The sequence below is a fragment of the Neoarius graeffei genome, chromosome 21, assembly GCF_027579695.1.
Source record: "Neoarius graeffei isolate fNeoGra1 chromosome 21, fNeoGra1.pri, whole genome shotgun sequence".
In the NCBI taxonomy this organism is placed as follows: domain Eukaryota; kingdom Metazoa; phylum Chordata; class Actinopteri; order Siluriformes; family Ariidae; genus Neoarius; species Neoarius graeffei.
Genome location: NC_083589.1, coordinates 12,747,971 through 12,767,992, shown reverse-complemented (window position 1 = coordinate 12,767,992; position 20,022 = coordinate 12,747,971). Strand labels below are relative to the sequence as shown.

The following is a 20,022-nucleotide window of genomic DNA, read 5'->3' as shown; positions in this document are numbered from 1 at the left end:
CCACCATAGATCCCAGACTATTTTATTCGACTCGTCACTATGTGTTTCCTGTAATAAAATAATGTCCAGTTTTTTCTGTCTAATTACTTCAGATAATAAAACTCTTTTCTGTTCATCCCTTCCCCCATTTATATTTAAGGACGCGACTCTTAAACCCTGCATATTGAAAGATAAAAGACAGAAACGTAAAGAGACATAAAAAGAACCAGTAGAGATAAAACACCCGGTGCTGTACGGTCATTAAAAACTTTTATTTTCTCATTTTCATTTTCTTAATCATTCTACTTTTGGACTCCTTTAACCCTTTCCTCAAACCAGTAACGTGTTTTTTTTAACCGATAGCTTTTTTTTTCATCTAGTAAATCCATTCCCACAACTCTTTGAAGTGTGGTAACTGATCTAATATATTTTTCAATATTGGGAAAATAATCTTTAACATTTGCTTTTTTTTTTCCAAAGGTTTCATCTAAAAAAACTATTTATTTCCTCAAGTGAATAGAGGTCCTCACTTTGGGAAATACTGTCTGTTACAGAAATCGAGTCAGAGTCACAGTCTATGTCAGTCACATTGTCACCATAACAGCGGTCCGGCTTCATCATGTCTTCTGTCTCACTGTCGGGTCTGACAGCCTCCTGTGAGACCGGAGACTCCGCGTCCTGCTCAGACCCCCCTACACTGACCTCTCCTGGCTCCACCCTGCTCTGTTCAGCCTCCATCAACTCCGCTGAAACACTGCTTCCAGTCTCCGTAGCTCCAGGCGCGGAGCTGCTGGACTCAACCTGAGCGGGTGGAGCAGATTCTGATGGCGTTGGCCAACCACTGTTCACCTCTCCGCTGTCAGTCACATCAGTCACTCTACTGCCCCCCACCCCACCGTCAGTCACACCAACCACCCCGCTGTCCCCCTCCCCACGATCAGTCACACCAACCACCCCGCTGTCCCCTTCCACACGGTCAGTCTCTGCAGTCACTCCGCTCCCAGTCCCGTTCCTTCCCTTGTCCTCACTGACGGTCCCAGCGGCAGCAGGTGGCTCTGCTCCCCGCTGTCTGTGAGGACGCGACCCGCTTGCGTCCCACATTCCCACACTCAAAACATTTCATGCTCCCCGAACTCGCATAAACCATGTAAAACCCTTCCTCGTGTTTAGCACGGAAGGAAACTTCCAGTGTTTGAGTCGGGGAGTCCAGAAACAAACACTTGTCTCCGGAGAGACTGAACGTGTTTTAATTTGTCGCTCCTGCAGCCTAAATTTACTGTCCGGAATCCGCTCGCAAATTTCCTGAAGCGCTTCAGTTCTCTCTCCAGCGCTTCATTGGAATAAACAGAGGGACTCCGGACACGGTGACCCGGACAGAGGGCACCGCCAGCAGGGAAACTTGGACAAACTCTTTTTTTTTTTTGTAAACATATATTTATTGCACATTTTTGATTTACAAACGGTGAACATAGAACAAGAAGGCACATACAAGAAAACAATAATAACAATGAAAAAAATAAATACATTTAAAAATGCATTTTTTATACACACACACACACACATATATATATACATACACACACACACACACACACGGATACATATACAAGTACATGTATGTAAAAGTCTAAATGTGTATACTAAATCAAGATAAAATTAAAAGATAGATAAATCTTTAGTTCAGCTCATCATTCCAGCCATCTACTTCAATATTTTTCTCAAGGAAATTACAAAAAAAACCCTTCCAGATTTTCCAAAACTTGTCAAGCTTATTTTTCGAGGTGTAGCTTATCTTTTCTAAAGCCAGGTAGAAAGACATCCCTGTTAACCATTGCGAAGTAGTACATGGTTTATCCCTTTCCCATGAACAGGCTATACATCTTTTAGCTTCCAGAAAGCAAATGTTGAGTAAGGATTTTTCATTTTTGGAGGATACAAAGTTGTCCGGGTAGATATTCAGTAAACATAACTTTGATTTGAGAGGTGGTACTTTTCCAATGATTCGACTGGCCAGGTCCAACACTTTTTTCCAAAAAGAGAGTATCAGAGGGCATTCCCACATGCAATGGAATAAAGAACCTTTTCGTTGCTTACATTTGATGCAAGTATCTGGGATACTGGGGTTAAAACGGTGCAGCTTACTGTCTGCTTATCCATTTGTATTGTAGTAATTTAGAATTTGTATTCACAGTTTGAGTTTGAGCTGATAAACAAGCTCTGGCCCATTCTTCCTCTGTTAGACTTTCTTGCAAATCGGATCTCCATGATTGTAATTTGTTTTGTGATGACTCTTTGGACTTACAAACAAATTATAAAGAAAGGAAACCTGCCCCCTGGAGTCTGAAAATCTTATCGAAAAGTCTTCAAGAACAGACAGTCAGGGAAGTTTCAAACTATTACACTGCCTGGCCAGTACAAAACTTCTCAATTGAAGATATTTAAAGAAGTGTTTTGAGGGTATTCCATACAAGGCCTTAAGTTCTTCGAAAGACATGAAAGTATGATTGTCTTTAAAGAGATCAGCTATTTTAGCTACACCTCGACATGCCCAGGTTTTAAACCCGCTGTCTGCTCTTCCAGGCTGAAATTCATCATTACCAACGATAGGAGAAAACTGTGACAACTTGGAAGTCTCTCCCAAGTAAACCAAAGCACTGTGCCAAATCATTACTGTATTTCTGAGGAAGGGGTTTTTGGTCTGTTTGATTAGTTTGTTTTTGTTGGCTGAATATATATACAAATTCAAAGGAATATTAATTGAGTGAGATTCTATTGAAACCCAAGCTGGGGGATGGTCCTTCACAAAATAAAATATTCCTGCTCTGATTTGAGCTGCCCAATAATACCACATAAGATTTGGTAGCTATAATCCACCTCTATCGTATGGTGGATATAACAATGTGAGCCTGAGCCTGGGACGCCTGTTGTTCCAAATGAAGGAGGAGAAGAGCTTTTCAAGTGTCCGAAAAAAAAAAAGTGGGGGAGCAAGTGGAATAGATTGGAAAAGGTACAAATACTTTGGTAAAATTGACATTTTCAAGACATTGATACGCCCGATCATAGACATAGGTAATCTTGTCCACCTGTTTATGAGTTCTGTAACTCTGTTATGGGATTGTAGTTCATTGGGACAATTTTGTCAATGGTAGGAGTAATCTTCATACCCAAGTACACAAAGCCTTCCAATGAAACCAGAAAAGGAGTATGAATTGGAGGGTTGAGTCTCTCATTTCCATTCATAAATAATATTACTGATTTGGTGTTATTTATTTTGTAACCTGCAAAGACACCAAAAGGGTGAATGTAAAGTAGGTAGAGTCTGTTTCAAGTTAGAACAAAACAGAATTACATCATCTGCATATAAGGCCATTATTAAAAAATGTTCTGTTTCCGGTCCACCGGCCGGGTGAGTGCCGTTTGTGCGGTTGAATTTTTTTTTTTTAAACGCTGGTTTTTCGACATTTTTTTCGGGTTCGTAAATCTAAACTCGAACTTGACATTTACGCATTCCGCGCAGAATATAGAATCGAATCAGCTCTGTGCATGCGCCGTGCGGCACAAAAAAATGGCAGCCACCATGAAGGAAGAAGATCCGGAGTTTTCAAACATTTGCTTAAGTGTGAAATCGCAAAATGGTATTCTAGCGAACAACAAAATAGTAAAGATTCAGAAAAACAAACCATTCAGTGATCATTTTAATAGTGTAATTTCATCCGAACTAGGCCTAACGGTCGATTTAGAACTACAGAAAGTCCGTGTGTCGGACCATCACAAACCGTTACTGGAAAATTCGTTTGATCTTGATCCATCCGAGACGTTACAAACAGCTTTTGAGTTTTGTCATGCAAAATTCATTACCTACTTTGTTAATGACCCTGACAGATCTGTAATACCCCTTTTCCACCAAATCAGTTCCAGGGCTGGTTCACAACTCGTTCAACTTGCGAGCCAGCTGAGAACCAGCTTGCTTTTCCATCGCTCGCGGTGCTAAGCGGAGCCACGTCATTACGTCGCTGTATACGTCAGTTACGTCGCTACGTTTGCATAAACCTTGGCGCGAATATCGAAGCAAAAACAACAACAATAATAATAATAATGGCTGACTTTGCGTTTGTACAGCTGCGGCTTCTCGTCGCTTAAAAATGGCGATCTTTCGCGGTCTTGTTATTGTTGTCGGTCTTAACAACTCCGCCCCCCCACTGACGTAAGCGGTTCTTTCCTCTGGCCCAGCAGAGAGTTGGTGCTAGCCTGGAACCGGTTTTTCTGGCCCCAGAGCCAGTTCTTTGTCAGTGGAAACAGAAAACCCGGTTCCAAACTAAGCACTGGACCCGAACCAGCCCTGGAACTGCTTTGGTGGAAAAGGGGCATAAGAGAACCTAATAGAGCTATTCAAAATGAGAACGGAACTGAACAAAAAAATGCGTTCACGGAACTAATGCAGGTTGGCTGGACAGAATTAAAAACTGTGTCTGTAGCAAATAAAAAGAACAAATTCTAAAAAAAAAAAAAATCCCTCCCTCCCTACTGAAAATTTTTTTGCTCACCCGGTGGACAGGAAACGGATTTTTTTTAAGGATGGCCTAAAGCTATGCGATGTTCAATATCTCCTATCTTTATTCCATTCAGGTTGGTGTTTTTCCGAATTGCCATAGCAAGTGGCTCGATAGCAAGAGTGAATAACAGGGGTGAAAGGGGGCAACCCTGTCTTGTCCCCTGGTGCAGTTCAAAAGGTGTTGAAAATAACCCATTTGTTAAAACTACAGCCTGTGGAGCAGCATAAAGAAGTCGAATCCAACCAAGAAATTTCCCCCCTATACCAAACCTTTGCAGAGTCTCAAATAAATACAGCCACTCCACCCTGTCAAAGGCCTTCTCGGCATCCAACGACAGAATGGCAGTGTCCGTACAGCCAGATTTATTAAACACTATATTAAGTACTCTACGGATATTGTGAAAGCCCTGCCTTCCTTGCACAAAGCCATTCTGGTCGGAGTGAACTATTTCCGGCAAACTCAGTTCAAGTCGTCTAGCCAATACTTTACAAAGAATTTTGAGATCATATTAAGCAGTGAAATTGGTCTGTAAGATCCACACAGAGTGGGTGTCTTCCCCGGCTTCAACAACAAAGTAATTACTGCTGTATTGAGAGAAGGAGGAAGGTATCCGCTATCCAAAGACTCCCGATACATCTCAAGCAGAGGTGGTATTAGTTTAGTGCAAAAGGTTTTATATATCTCGATGGGGATCCCGTCCGGCCCAGGGGCTTCCCCCCCCTTCATGCTACCTATAGCCGCAGACAATTCTTCGGCCTCTAGGTCAAGCTCTAGAGCAGCCTGAGAGTCTTCCTTTATGGGAACAAAGTCTAACACATCAAAAATTCCTTTTGTTTTTGAAAAGCTGAGGTTGAATAATCCGAACGGTATAAATTTTCATAGAAGCTTGAAAAAATCTTATTAAATTTCTTTAGGGTCACTAGTTACCAAGCCTTCATCTGTTTGTATTGTATTTATTGCTCTTTCAGTTTCCATCTGTTTAATACACCAAGCAAGGAGCTTACTTGCTTTCTCACCCTGTTCATAATAGGACTCGGTTTCATCAAATTTTTAGTTGCCTTATTTGTAGATAAAACATTGTATTTAGCTCTTAGCTCATTAAGTTCCACAAATAAGTGTTGAGAAGGATTTGCAAAGTAGTTTGTTTCAGTATCCTTTATCTTTTTTTTCCAGTTGTTCCATCTCCAATCTACACTGCTTATGTTTGAAGCTTGTGAAGCTTATCATCTGGCCCCTCAGAAAGGCCTTAAAAGCCTCCCAACGTATAGCAGCTGATGTCTGGTTTGTATTACATTCAAAATAGTAATCAATTTGTGTTCCAATAAACTCTATAAATTTTGGATCCCCAAGCCAAAATGCCTGGAGACGCCATCTTGGGGAGTAATTCAAAGATTGGGGGATGTCCAGGATAAATGAAACCGAAGCATGATCTGAAATTATAATGCTATCATACCAGGAACGTGAGACAGTAGATACTAAGGAGGCAGAAACCGAAAAGTAATCCATTCTGGAGAATGTCAGACATGTACTAGAGTAGCAAGAGAAAGTTAGTTGGTCGGGATGATTCTCTCTCCAGATGTCAATTAAATTAAAGATCTGATGACGCGTTTTTGACATCTTTGGCGATGTTTTATAACATAAAAAGTAATTCCCGATGATCCATATATTAATTCACGAAGGCGCCTATTTTACAAGTTATGATAAAAAAACGCGGCTATTTGGGCAAATTTGACGGGGCTGCAGCACCCAGGAGATGAATGAGGAGGAGGGGCTATATGACGTCAGCGAAAGAATCTTCCTCCTCACTTACCAGTTTGTTGATGCGACAGGTGTTCAGTTTGTCATTATTAGTATTATTATTATACATTATTTTATATTAGTTATTATGCCTTCGTGTTGTGTTGCCGGCTTTTGCTCCAAAACCCACAAGGATGGGGTAAGTTTATTCAAGTTTCCCAGAGATCCCGAGCTGCATGCGAAATGGGTGAAGCAAGTCAGGCGCACTCGTGACAAGTGGGAGCCCTCACCAACATCCGTCCTGTGCTCTGAACACTTCGATTTGGATTGTTTTGACACCCTTCCCAGCTTAAAGGAATCTCTTGGGTGTGCAGTTCAGCACAAACGTGTGTTACTACCATCAGCAGTGCCTACAGTATTCCGGAGGGGGTCTACTAGTAGCTATGCCGGATCCAGCAGTCGCCTGGATATTTTGCTTCATTCAAGGATAAAACTAAGAAGCCATAAACTAGAAGACGTGCCTGCCAATATTATCCTAAATGTATCACGGATCAGGCATAGTCGTAAGCTTATTATGTTAGCCGTTTGCATGCTCCATTAGGAACTATGTATTCAGTGTAGCATACGGCTTACATGATATAAGCAGTGTTTACACATGCAAGACAACAATACACAATATTAAAATATTGATTCCGTAACATTTTGAACAAATACGGGTTGACCTACCAATCCTTGTTATCCAACCTTGTGGTGTTCGTCAGTGCTGGGCTGTCTGCCTGTCCATCTCGGCGTCGGAGTCGCTCTCAGATTGGTGCACAGTAACAGGTTCAAACCTGTACGGTTGGATGCACCCGTGTTCGTCATCACTAGATTCTTCCGATCTATCCCACTCACAACACAATTCTAGACTCCCAGAAGAGGAAGAGCTAGCACTAGAGAGTTCACCGGCGTTTTCATGCGCCATTTCCATTGAGTAGAACAGCCAGTGAACCGCAGCGCGTTCTTCCGCTGACATCACAGCATGGCCGCGAGCCACGGACCCAGTTTTCTTGCGCTGTGCAATTAAAAGTTGGATATTTGCATAACAGCTTCTTTTCACGTAATTATAACAGAAATCTAACATGTTTGCCATGTTGTATAGTTTATTTAAGAAATTGCATAGAGTCATGTTCGTGTCATCAGATCTTAAAATTCTTTAATATACTGTCGCAGCTCCTTTCTTGTCTGATTATGGGAAGAATCAATTCCAGTAGCTCTATCCGTTCCAGGCTGTAGAGCACAATTAAAGTCCCCACCTATGATAAAGTTGCCAGGTAAAATAGCAAAGGACAAAAACAGGTGTCTAAAAAAAGACGGATTATCTTCATTGGGCCCATATATATTAACCAAATTAAATCGAACTGAGAGAATTTCACACTGAATAATGAGGTATCTGCCTAATCGATCTTCATCCACACTAATAAGATGAAAAGGCACAGAATTGTTTATCAGTGTAATTACCCCACGTGACTGTGAACCGAACGAAGCTGAGAATACTCGACCAGGCCACCTCCTCCTCACTTTGATTACATCATCAGAGGCCAAGTGCGTCTCCTGGATAAAAACTATTTTAGCTTTTAACTGTTTGATCCTACACATAACCTCTTTTAGCTTGACAAGTTTGTTTAAACCCCTTACATTCCAAGATGTAAACTGAAGTTCAGACGACATGTTGTAGTGACAATGAAATTGACTGTAGTAAACTTGAAATGACTGAAAACTAAAGACAAATCATAATAAAAAAAAATGAAATGAAAAATATGTGCCTTAGAACACTATGAACATAACTGAGTGTACATCCCCAACTATGATACACCCATCCCTCCCACAGAACACGCATCCAAACTATGGAGCCTAACTGGTCCGGCTGCATCCACCGCGCAGCGAGGAACAGCATGCCCAACAACTGCAGCAGAGCCTCGCATGAAAAAACATTAATACATCTACGTTTATAGCAACCAAACAGCTATTTTGCACGATTTAAACAGTGTTCAAAATAACTCGCTGTGAGGTCAGAGAGCAAAGTTCAGTGACTTAAACATACCAGCCATACAATCAGGTCTCAGGTTGCCTCTTTTCCCGCGGTACAGTCCTTCAAACCGCGCACAAAATCCTTCGCTCCTGCTGCGGTATCAAAGATGTGTCGTCTCCCCTCAATGGTCACCAGGAGTTTAGCCGGGTGAATTATCCCATAGTGCAGAGTTGGGATGGACAGGGAAGCCAGCTCTTTCTTCACCGAGTCGAAGACTTTCCTCCGCCTGACCAGATCAGCAGAAACGTCAGGGAAAAACATGACTCTCTGGTTGTCGTAGAGTATTTCCCCCTTGCTCCTGGCAGCCGTCATGACCCGAGACTTGTCCGTGTAGTTTAGGAACTTCATGATTACCACTCTGGGACGCATACCAGAGCGGCCCCCTGCCTCAGCAGCATTAATGCCGGCTCCGCCGATTCTGTGAGCCCTCTCTATCAAAACGGGTCGTGGAAAATTATGTTCATCAAGCACTTCAGGAATCCACCTTCCCAGAAAGGCACACATATCAGACCCTTCTACCTTCTCTGGGAGGCCGACCAGGCGAAGATTCGAGCGGCGGGCTCGGTTTTCCAAGTCGTCCACTTTTGAGACTAGCTCTTCAATAGCCGCCTTCATGGTGCTGGTCTGTGTTCTCAGTGATGCTACATCGTCTTGATTGGTGCTAATTCTGTCCTCCGCTTCAGTAACACGTGATGACACTGCCTTCAGATCACTCTGTATTCCCTCAATAGCACTGAACAGGCCGTTAAACCTCAGTACAAATTCTCCTTTCATTGCGCTAATGGCGTTAAGAATTGGGTTCGAGCTATCCACCACAACTGAGTCTCCATTGCTAGCATTAGCATCTGCCATTCCCGAAACACCTGTAGCTTCTGCTTTAGACGATTTCTGAGTTTTTGCAGCTTGTTTCGGAGGCATTTAGGCTGGTTGCACAAAATTGTGACTACTCACAGGTCTTATACTAGCTGTTTGGTTAGTTTATTCTCTGAATTTCCACGGGAGCTCCCACACATGTGTGTTCAGCACAGCACCATAACCCGGAAGTCGGACAAACTCATCATTAATGTATATATTGCTCTCTATGAGCTGACTAACAAGTTCTCCATGTTTCAAGAACATCACCACTGCTTTATTCATGCGGGAGGCGCACAGGATATTACCATAACCCACCTGTGTTCCGACTGCGAGCAGCACCTGCTCTACCGGAACCGTGGGTTGTGGTACCACCCTTACTCCATGCTTTAAGGACAGGGGTGGCGTCCCGGAGGACACCATCCCCACCAAATGGCCAGCAAACAAACAAACACACAAAACACCACTACTAACAACTACAAAATACTCAAAAATTAAATAACATGAAAAAACAGGAGAAAAATTTAGATATGAAAATCGCAAGCTCTCCGCTAACGCTCACCACGCCCTCCACCAGCAAACTCCCAGCATGCAGTGCAGAGAGAGAGAGAGGATGACAGGGTGAGGGTGGAAGAGAGAGGGACAGAGAGAGAGACAGAGAGACAGGAGAGAGACACACACACACACACACAGAGCGAGACAGAAAAAGAGAGAGAGAAGAATGACTGTTCATAGTTGAAGTGAGAACAGGAATCAACTTGTCTCTCAGATGTTCCACAACATTAACACTCACTCTATAAACAGTTAAAGTGTGTGATGTGTTGTTCATTAATAAGTTAAACAGTGTAATCGTTAGTAGTATAAGCAGAGTAACACACTCCAGGCTGTGCTGTTATTGAAAAACAATCCACTTAACATTGTGAACATTCAGTCTCCTGGTGCTGCATCACGCCCCGTGCGTGTGGATCATTTCTGGAGAACAGCATGGTCTAATCTCATCTCATCTCGTTATCTGTAGCCGCTTTACCCTGTTCTACAGGGTCGCAGGCGAGCTGGAGCCTATCCCAGCTGACTACGGGCGAAAGGCGGGGTACACCCTGGACAAGTCGCCAGGTCATCACAGGGCCGACACATAGACACAGACAACCATTCACACTCACATTCACACCTACGGTCAATTTAGAGTCACCAGTTAACCTAACCTGCATGTCTTTGGACTGTGGGGGAAACCGGAGCACCCGGAGGAAACCCACACAGACACGGGGAGAACATGCAAACTCCACACAGAAAGGCCCTCGCCGGCCACGGGGCTCGAACCCGGACCTTCTTGCTGTGAGGCGACAGCGCTAACCACTACACCACCGTGCCGCCCATGGTCTAATCTGGAGTGTGTTATTCTGTTTATACCACTAACGATTACACTGATTCATTGATTAATGAGTGACATCACACATTTGAACTATTATTTTTATAGTGAGACTTAATGTTGTGCGAGACAAGTTAATTCCTGTTCTCCCTTACAGAAAGAGCTTAATCATTACTGAGAATGTGAAAAACGAAGTCTTTCCTAACCGATGAAAGTAACACAGTTCCCGGGAAGTGAACTCATTCAACTATATGACGGATGATCTTCTGTTCCAGAGAGATCATGAGACTGAAACGTTTATCCTCCTGTTCAGCAGCTCCATTAAGACAGATTGATTTATATAAGGAGTGTGACAGGGTCCTTATCAAGTACATCACAAGCACTCGAGTGGCTCCGAGAGCACGGTCCAGCAGAGGATCAGTTACTCGCTTCCTCAACAGATCCATCACCTCGTGTCCCGAGTGCTGCGTGCTCGAATGCTCACAAGATTACACCACTGATCACTGAGCTGAACGCTAAACACATGCATGCTCATGGAAAACTACAGACTGGCAACCAAGGGGATTGATTAAAAAACAAAACAAAACAGAGCACTCACCTTCTTCTGGTACCACACCACAGCATCGCGCACTTTGGAAGCCATTTACATTTCACAGGTCACCACATGGGTCATTTTAGTCTGAAACGGAGAGAAGAGCAGAGTGGTGAGAGGAGGAGAAGAGCAGTGTCTCAGTGTGTAGGAAAGCCTGACTGTCGCGCTGAGCTTTTAAAGACAGCTTTCACCTGTGGGGTGGGTGTGTCTAATACACTGCGTCATACATCAGCCCATTAACACTGGAGAGTCCTCAATACCTCACCCTCACCATGCACTCACAGGAGAAAAACAAAGACGTACTGAGACATACTGTGGTGGTGTGTGTGCAGTATATAAATCTTCACTGCTGCTTGAGAAGATTAACAATAGGAAATGCATACTAGCAAATGCACGCCCACATCTTTCTATTCCTGTGGAGAGTGCATATGACTCAGTTATAATGCTGTATTGACTTCTGCTACCTGTGTGCGTGTGCTGATGTTATAGTCACAGTTCCAGTGTAATCAGCTAGTGCACTGAGCTGGAAGCCTTCAAAAATGTTCAGTGACGAATTGGTGACATTTGATAAAGCTGTTTGCATGCAGAAGACACATAATAAACACAAACACTGTCCAAGATTCCAGAAATAAATATTTAAACCAGACTCCGGTGTCATTATGTGTAATAACATAATTCACACAGAATTACAGTTGATTAACACTTTCAACATCAGTAACCATCCGTCATCACACTGAGCACAACAAAACTCATACTGGGGGGAGAACGGAGAAAGACAGATGCAGAGAGAGAGGTTTATTTTCAGTTGGTGATATTTCACACCAAGCTTTAAGGCCTGCTTGTTGAATTAACACCGGAAGCTTGCACATGCACACTTCGTTCTGAGTTTGGTGTGGTGGAGATCCTGCACCTGACAGGTTTCCTCACAGCTGCTCCTCTAGAACACAGTAGTGTGTGTGTGCGTGAGAGAGAGTGAGACATGACAACCCAGCAGTTAAAGGCGTTCTATAAATAGAAGTGCTTCATTACGATGACAAACACTAACCTCCAGTCATCTTACTGAAGGTGCAAATTATGAGTTGTGTTCAGGGGTGTGTTCAGGGTCAGATGCCAGCAGAGCGCTCAGAAGTTCGTCTTCTTCCTGGATGAAAATCACCACCACACCCGATTCAGCACAGGACCACTGCTCTGATGGGCGTCACCGAGTGCGAAAGCCTTATTACTCACATCAACACTGGTGTATTCCACTGGAGTGGACCTGAGTGCAGTCACACTCGCTTCTCTTCACTAAGGAATCACGAGCTGGTGTTATAAACAGGGCAAGTCGAGCGACATACATGACTCAGCTTAAGATTATCAGCAGTTTACCCAAGCAGTCTGTCTGGATGTGTGTTAGAACCACTGAACATCAACAAGCACAACGGCTCAAAAAACACACACACACACACACGCTCCCTCTGCCTTCCTGTCTGGCTACATTCAGGCTGAAACAAAGGAAGGACAGTGTGAGGGAGGAAGAAGAGGGCTTGAAGAGGACGATGGCGGTCATGCAAATTACTGAAACGATCACACTTGGTCATGTATGACAAAAACAAACACGCACACATGGGTCATACATATTCCTCCTACTCTGTAGTTTTAGCTACAGATTTCCAGATTTAATTTACTGAATTACTCCATTAGTTGGATTTTTTTTAATTACAACCCCAAATCAGAAAAAGGTGGGATGGTGTAGAAAATGCAAAAAAAAAAAAAAGGATAGCAGTGATTTCTAACTTTACTTTGACTTGTATTTCATTGCAGACAGAATGAACCCAAGATATTTCATGTTTTGTTGGTGAACTTCATTTTATTTGTTAATCGGCGCCGCCCAATGCGCAACATGGCGCGGGAAGGACTTTAACTAACTTAACATGTGTTTCAGACTTCCGACACATTCCAAAAAAGTTGAGACGGGGCAATTTAGGGCGAGTAATGCGGTAAAACAATTGAAACAGGTGTGGTCAACAGGTGACTGTAATCATGATTTGGTACAAAATCAGTATCCAAGAAAGGCCGAGTCTTTGAGGAGCAAAGATGGGCCGAGGATCTCCAGTTTGTCAACAACTGCATGAGAAAATGTTTAAAAACAAATGTTCCTCAAAAGAAAGATACAAAGAGATTTGGATATTTCACCCTCTACGGTGCATAAGATCATTAAACGATTCAAGGAATCTGGAGGGATTCCAGTGTGTAAAGGGCACAAGCCTAATCTAAACACCCGCGATCTCTGATCCCTCCGATGGCACTGCATCAAGAACCATCATTCATCTATAGTTGATAGAAGCACATGGGCTCGGGATTACTTTGGCAAACTACGATACGGAGTTACATCCACAAACGCCAGTTTGTGCTTTACGTTAACTGTGTCCAGAAGCGCCATTGACTTCTCTGGGTTCAGCGGTATTTGGGATGGACCATCACACAGCGGAAATGTGTATTGTGGTCAGACGAATCAGTATTCCAGGTCTTTTTTGGAAGAAATGAACGCCATGTGTTCTGGACCAAAGAGGAAAAGGACCATGCAGACTGTTACCAGGAACAAGTCCAAAAGCCAGGGTGTGTCACTGTATGGGGTTGCGTTAGTGCCCTTGGCAAAGGTAACTCACACTTCTGTGATGGAGCATTAACACAGAAAAGCACACTGAGATTTTGGAGCAACATATGCTGCTTTCAAGACGACATCTTTTCCAGGGAGATTTCAACAAGACCATGCAAAACCATATTCTGCACACATTACAAAGGCGTGGCTGTGGAAGAAGAGGCGTGTCCATATATATATTATATATCTCTGAAGTCTGCATTTGCAGTCTTTGAGTGATCCTTTCAGATAATTTCTTAAATCTTTCCCCTGAAGGCCTTTCAGTAGAATTCACCTGCTGTCAGGTTTTGAACGTTCAGCACTCTTTGTTCCAGTGTCTCTGTAGGCTGACCCATCTTTGCATATTTATCATCATTGAAAAGTAACTGCTTGGCTGTATTGAGATTTTGTCGCCGAGCAACATGAGCAAGGTATCTCGCCTGCAGTGTAGCTGTGAAGTCAGTTATTGAGGTGGTCTTGCAGACGAGATGATGAACAGCATTTGAATAGCGATATCGAAAGTTGCCGTCCTTGTTATTATTAGCTTTCTTTTGATAAGTTCCATCTTTCCTGATGTGGCCATTTTTAAGCATTCGCCAGAGCATACCATAGTAGCAGCGGTCAACTTTGTTTGCCTGATTAGCAGTCAGATTCCATGTTTGTGCCGAGTAGGTAAGACAACTCCTGACAAAAGCGTTCAAAATTAGCATTCATACTGATAATCTGATGTTGAAATTACGAAGTTTTGGTTTCAGTTCTTGAAATTTGGCTTCTGCTAAGTTGATGCGGAGTGTTATTTCAGCATCGCCTGTGGACGGCTGATCGTATTTAATGTACCCAGGTATCTGAATACTACCTGGTTTTCAATCGGTGAGTCATTTAGGCTGACGGTGGTAGTTGGGTCGGGGTCATCGCTGTTGAGATATTTATAGTTAAATATCATGGTTTTTTTTGTTTTGGAAACACTGATCATCAAGTTGAAGCATTAGAAGAACTTTTTGCATAAGATCCTTGTTGAGGAAGAAGAACTCCAGATCATCAGCATGTCCAACCCAATCATTTGAGTTCACACCCACATACGTCTTTTGACCTCTTGCCTCTCTTACAGGAGCAGTTGATCTCACTCTCTATTTAAAGTCAACAAACTTCACATTCTCTTTCTTGCATTCATGGATGTAGACTCACATAGTCCATCATCAAGTTAAACAGAAGTGGGCTTTCTGGGCCACCTTGTCTAAACACCTTGTCATCAGGCGTATCAGCCAAAGCTGTAGAAGTGTTTTCAGTGATGACTTCCAAGATCCTGATGCAGGTTGTATTTGTATTTGGGTAGCAAATGTAGATTGATTTGAATAGGTAGGCACTTCCTGACAATATGATCAAACGCTGAATTAAGGTCGACAAAGAGAACGAAGATTGGTAGCTGTATACAGTTGGATATTTGTTGTACTCTTTTAGTGATGTAGACACCATCAGTAGTGCTGCACCTCTCTCTAAAACCTTGCTGCTGATCAGTGAGCTGGAGGTCATACCAATCTTTTCACCTGGCCAGAATCATCATTACAATAATGTTACATAGTGTTGAACCAACCTGCAGACCTCTGTAGGAATCTGGTTCCTTAGCTGACCCTTTGGATGGGCCTTTCCAGATAGTGACCAGTCTATTCTGGTTGAAACCATCAGGTAGCTTCTGTGTATGCCAGATGTTATCAGTTAGGCTCTCGAGTTCTTGTAGCAATTCTGATGCTTCAGCTCCATATTTCAATAGTTCAGGATTGACACATTTAAACATTTTATAGCTTCTTTTATCTCAGATATTGTTGGTGGGTTCTTCTCAATCTTGGTTTGCTTTGATATATTTTGAAGCTCTGTAACAATCAGGTGGTTGGGATTAGCTCCACTGGTGGCTTGCAAGTAGGTGTTACAGGATTCAAGTGTTTTTTGGGGAAAGAAAAAAAAAAACTGAGTTTTGCCGGTGGCCATTTCATGGAGGTTTTTACTCTGGAACATAGCATCATCTTTTCCTGCTTGAAAGAGGTCTTCAATTTCATGTTTGGTTGCGAGTTGACTGATGGATTCAGCTTCTCGTTCTAAGCGTTCATTTCTGAGATACAGTGCTGAGCGTAAATGAGTCCACCCCCTTTGAAAAGTAACATTTTAAACAATATCTCAATGAACACAAACAATTTCCAAAACGTTGACAAGACAAAGTTTAATATAACATCTGTTTAACTTATAACATGAAAATAAGGTTAATAATATAAAACTTAGATTACACATTTTTCAGTTTTACTCAAATTAGGATGGTGCAAAAAATGAGTACACCCCACAACAAAAACTACTCCATCTAGTACTTTGTATGGCCGCCATGATTTTTAATGACAGCACCAAGTCTTCTAGGCATGGAATGAACAAGTTGGCGACATTTTGCAACATCAATCTTTTTCCATTCTTCAACAATGACCTCTTTTAGTGACTGGATGCTGGATGGAGAGTGATGCTCAACTTGTCTCTTCAGAATTCCCCACAGGTGTTCGATTGGGTTCAGATCAGGAGACATACTTGGCCACTGACTCACTTTCACTCTGTTCTTCTTCAGAAATCCAACAGTGGCCTTAGATGTGTGTTTAGGATCGTTGTCATGTTGGAAAAGTGCACGACGACCAAGGGCACGGAGTGATGGTAGCATCTTCTTTTTCAGTATAGAGCAATACGTCTGTGAATTCATGATGCCATCAATGAAATGCAGCTCCCCAAAACCAGCAGCACTCATGCAGCCCCACATAAGGACACTGCCACCACCATGTTTCACTGTAGGCACCATGCATTTTTCTTTGTATTCCTCACCTTTGCGACGCCATATAGTTTTGAAGCCATCTGTTCCAAAAACATTTATCTTGGTCTCATCACTCCAGAGTATAGGGTCCCAGTAGTCTTCATCTTTGTCAACATGGGCCCTGGCAAACTCTAGGCGGGCTTTTTTGTGCCTGGGCTTTAGGAGAGGCTTCTTTCGTGGACGGCATCCATGCATGCCATTCCTCTGCAGTGTACGCCGTATTGTGTCACGGGAAATAGTCACCCCAGTTTGGCTTTCTACTTCTTTAGATAACTGCAGTGAACTTGCATACTGATTTTCTTCAACCTTTCTCATCAGAAAACGCTCATGTCGAGGTGTCAACTTCCGTGGACGACCTGGACGTCTCTGTGAGATGGTTGCAGTTCCATCTTTAAGTTTTTGCACCACTTTTGCTACAGTATTCTGACTGATAAGTAAAGCTTTGCTGATGTTCTTGTAGCCTTCACCTTTGTGGTGTAAAGAAATTATTTTCTTTGGGGAATTCTGAAGAGACAAGTTGAGCATCACTCTCCATCCAGCATCCAGTCACTAAAAGAGGTCATTGTTGAAGAATGGAAAAAGATCGATTTTGCAAAATGTCGCCAACTTGTTCATTCCATGCCTAGAAGACTTGGTGCTGTCATTAAAAATCATGGAGGCCATACAAAGTACTAGATGTAGTAGTTTTTGTTGTGGGGTGTACTCATTTACGCTGAGCACTGTAAATGATGAGTTTTTTATCGGCTTGGATAAAAATATTTTCTGTACTGAATTGATTTCTTTGGCCAGTTGGACTGAGCTCTTTGGTTTAGGAGTGCATTCAGTTCACTGCCAGCACCTTTGATCTAAGGCTACATCCACACGACAACGAGATGTTATTTAAAAAAAATATCGCATCCACATGGGCAACGATCAGTAAAATATCAGGTCCATATGGCAACGCAACGCTTGCTGAAAACGATGCAATACACATGCCACACCTCTAGGGGCGCTGTAAGACGGTCCCTTCGGAGACACCAGAACAACAGAAGTAGTAAGGACGCATGCGCATAAACTACTATGCACGAGACTTCATATTAGCCACAAAGTCAGAAAAATCTGTTCGTAAAATTACATTATAATGACCAAATACAATGAAAAGTATTTTTCCAGTCTCACCTGTGAAAGGTAATCCCATGTGATCTCGTTTGGACGGCAAACCTGTTGGTTCAGTTAAACGCAGCACATGAATGAGGCATCTTTATTCTCCGCTTTGACCCATCCAATATGGCGGCGAGGATGACGTATGATTCTACGCGGAAGGCGGCGTCTTTAATGGTCCGGAATAAATTGAATGCTACACGTTGATGGATTAATTTGTTCTTCTACGCCCTTTTTGAGGAATGTATTGTAGGACTTAAACCAACATCTGAAGAGGTGAGATCGCTCCTTTTTTTCCCTATTTTTGCTGGCGGGATTGACTCTGCCCTAAGGGCTATTCTCTCTTTCTCTCTCTCTCTCTCTCTCTCACTTTGCACCATTACACAATAAATATTCACAGTGAAAATATTTTGTAAGCGCGTTTCATGAACCAAGTTATAGGATTGGTTGACAACTCGCATCGAGTTCGTTACACTTCTACCCGGCATGAAGCACTCAAGTCATGTGGTTGTGACGTCATCGTAAACAAATCCGTTCTACTCATCCAGACGACTTTGCAATGGCAACGTTGCCAGATCTTTCCACTCTGGAACCCGTTCTCAAAAGATTGCGTTTTGGGGCACCCAAAACGCTGGTGCCATGTGGACGCCAGGCCGAAACGATAAACAATTGTATCGGATTCACCTGAATCCGTTGCCGTGTGGACAGGGCCTAAAGATAGGACTCTTAAATATTAGCTCTCTTACAGTTATAAACCGTTCATTGGTGGAAACTTGAATGCAAAACTGTTCACGACGGCTGTAGCCCTCAGACATAAATGTATTACTGTAAGTGTCCAGAGCTATCTTCCAAGCGTGTGTTTTTTTAAACAAAAGCAAACCAGAAAGTAGAGTATTTAAATAGCATTTAAACATGGCTAAAAACAAACGTGACAGTGATCATGATAATACTTTGCAAAGCCTCTGTGAAAACAGCTTCCGTATCTATGCGTGCTGATTTGCGCTCAAATCAGCATCAGGTGTTTCCTATAATGATCGGGTCCCAAGCTCGTGCACAACACGCTCTGAGCGCACGTGGCCGCTCGAGCTGCACCAGACTTAAGTGCACAAAGCCGTGACAGTCAGTCAAGTGTTCGTCTGCTGTGTGACCACAACTATTAGCTCACGTGTATGTCGCCATCAAAATGCCTCATATAACACATCACAAAGCATCGCGAGCTGTAGTGTGACCGTAGCTTAATGAGGCGGATATGACATTGGATGCAACCCAGAAATTGTACCCTACTATGAGTAAAAATTAGCTTCAACTTGAAAAAAAAAAAAATTGCGGCCCACTAGATGGCTGCCCATTAGTCCAGTGGTTGAGAAATACTGGTATAAATTATATATATTGTATATACCCTGTTGTCTGTCTCCAACGGCGTGGGTTGGATATTTTCTGGGAGACAATAGTAGACTGAAAGTGCAGATCACGGGTAAATTCAGGAGCAAGATCAATGTAATTCTCCTATTTTATATTAAACTTTGGTCAAATATCTGTAACATTCTGCATTCTCTGCAATTTTTTTTTACCTTGCACAATACCAGGAAAATTCAATTGTAATTAAGCCATTTGAGGCGAATTGGTCCGCCTCTGAAAAAACTTGGCATTTGGATTTCCCGGCAAACACTGAATTTCGTGACGTCATCTGCGGGACGCCTCCCTCTGAATCCTACGTCAGCACTGGTTTGTTTATGAGAAAATGGCCTGGTGGTTTTCTGCAAATTTCTTCAACGTTATCGCGTAATTATTAAAATGGTTAACAGATGTATCGTAGGAGGGTGTAGCAACACCAATCTTGATGGGATTAGTACTCATCGTTTCCCAAAAGACCGGACAATGAGAGAGAAATGGGAGCGCTTGGTCTACACAGGCTGTGCACTGAAACCGTGCAAAGCTCGCGCTTCCGCAGGTGACGTCACGAATCTGGCTCCAGACTCCCTTGGGATTTTTCCAGACGCGTTTTGTTATTTTTCTGCTGTAGACAGATGGCCTTGTGCAAAATTACCCTTCTGGATGAGTGTGTAAAGGGACATACTTTCATATATTAAAAAAAAAAATTAAAAAAACATGAAATTGGTCCAGAATATGCACTTTAAAATGATAAAATGAGACATCTCCCTTATTAAGCCTAGGTCACAACCGGACATGTGATTTTTTGGCCGTGCGATTTTTGGCGTTTCCCAAATCGCTGCGTTTTTTTTGTTCGTGGAGAGAGACGCACGTTGGCCGTAAGT

General features: G+C 42.7%; 1 protein-coding gene across 10 annotated transcripts in view; it reads right to left on the bottom strand.

Annotated features, from left to right (window-relative positions):
• LOC132870245 (protein PHTF2-like) overlaps positions 1-20,022 on the bottom strand; it is a 116,945-nt gene that overhangs the window by 59,460 nt on the left and 37,463 nt on the right. For 9 of the 10 annotated variants that reach the window (XR_009651088.1, XM_060903893.1, XM_060903896.1 and 6 more), the window contains one exon: positions 11,157-11,237. Coding sequence is in view for 9 of the 10 variants with exons in the window: in XM_060903893.1 (XP_060759876.1) it covers positions 11,157-11,201 (45 nt within the window). In the remaining variant the exon portion in view is untranslated. Of the gene's footprint in view, positions 1-11,156; positions 11,238-11,341; positions 11,399-20,022 lie in introns of those variants that run through there. The other variant, XM_060903897.1, reaches the window with a different exon arrangement.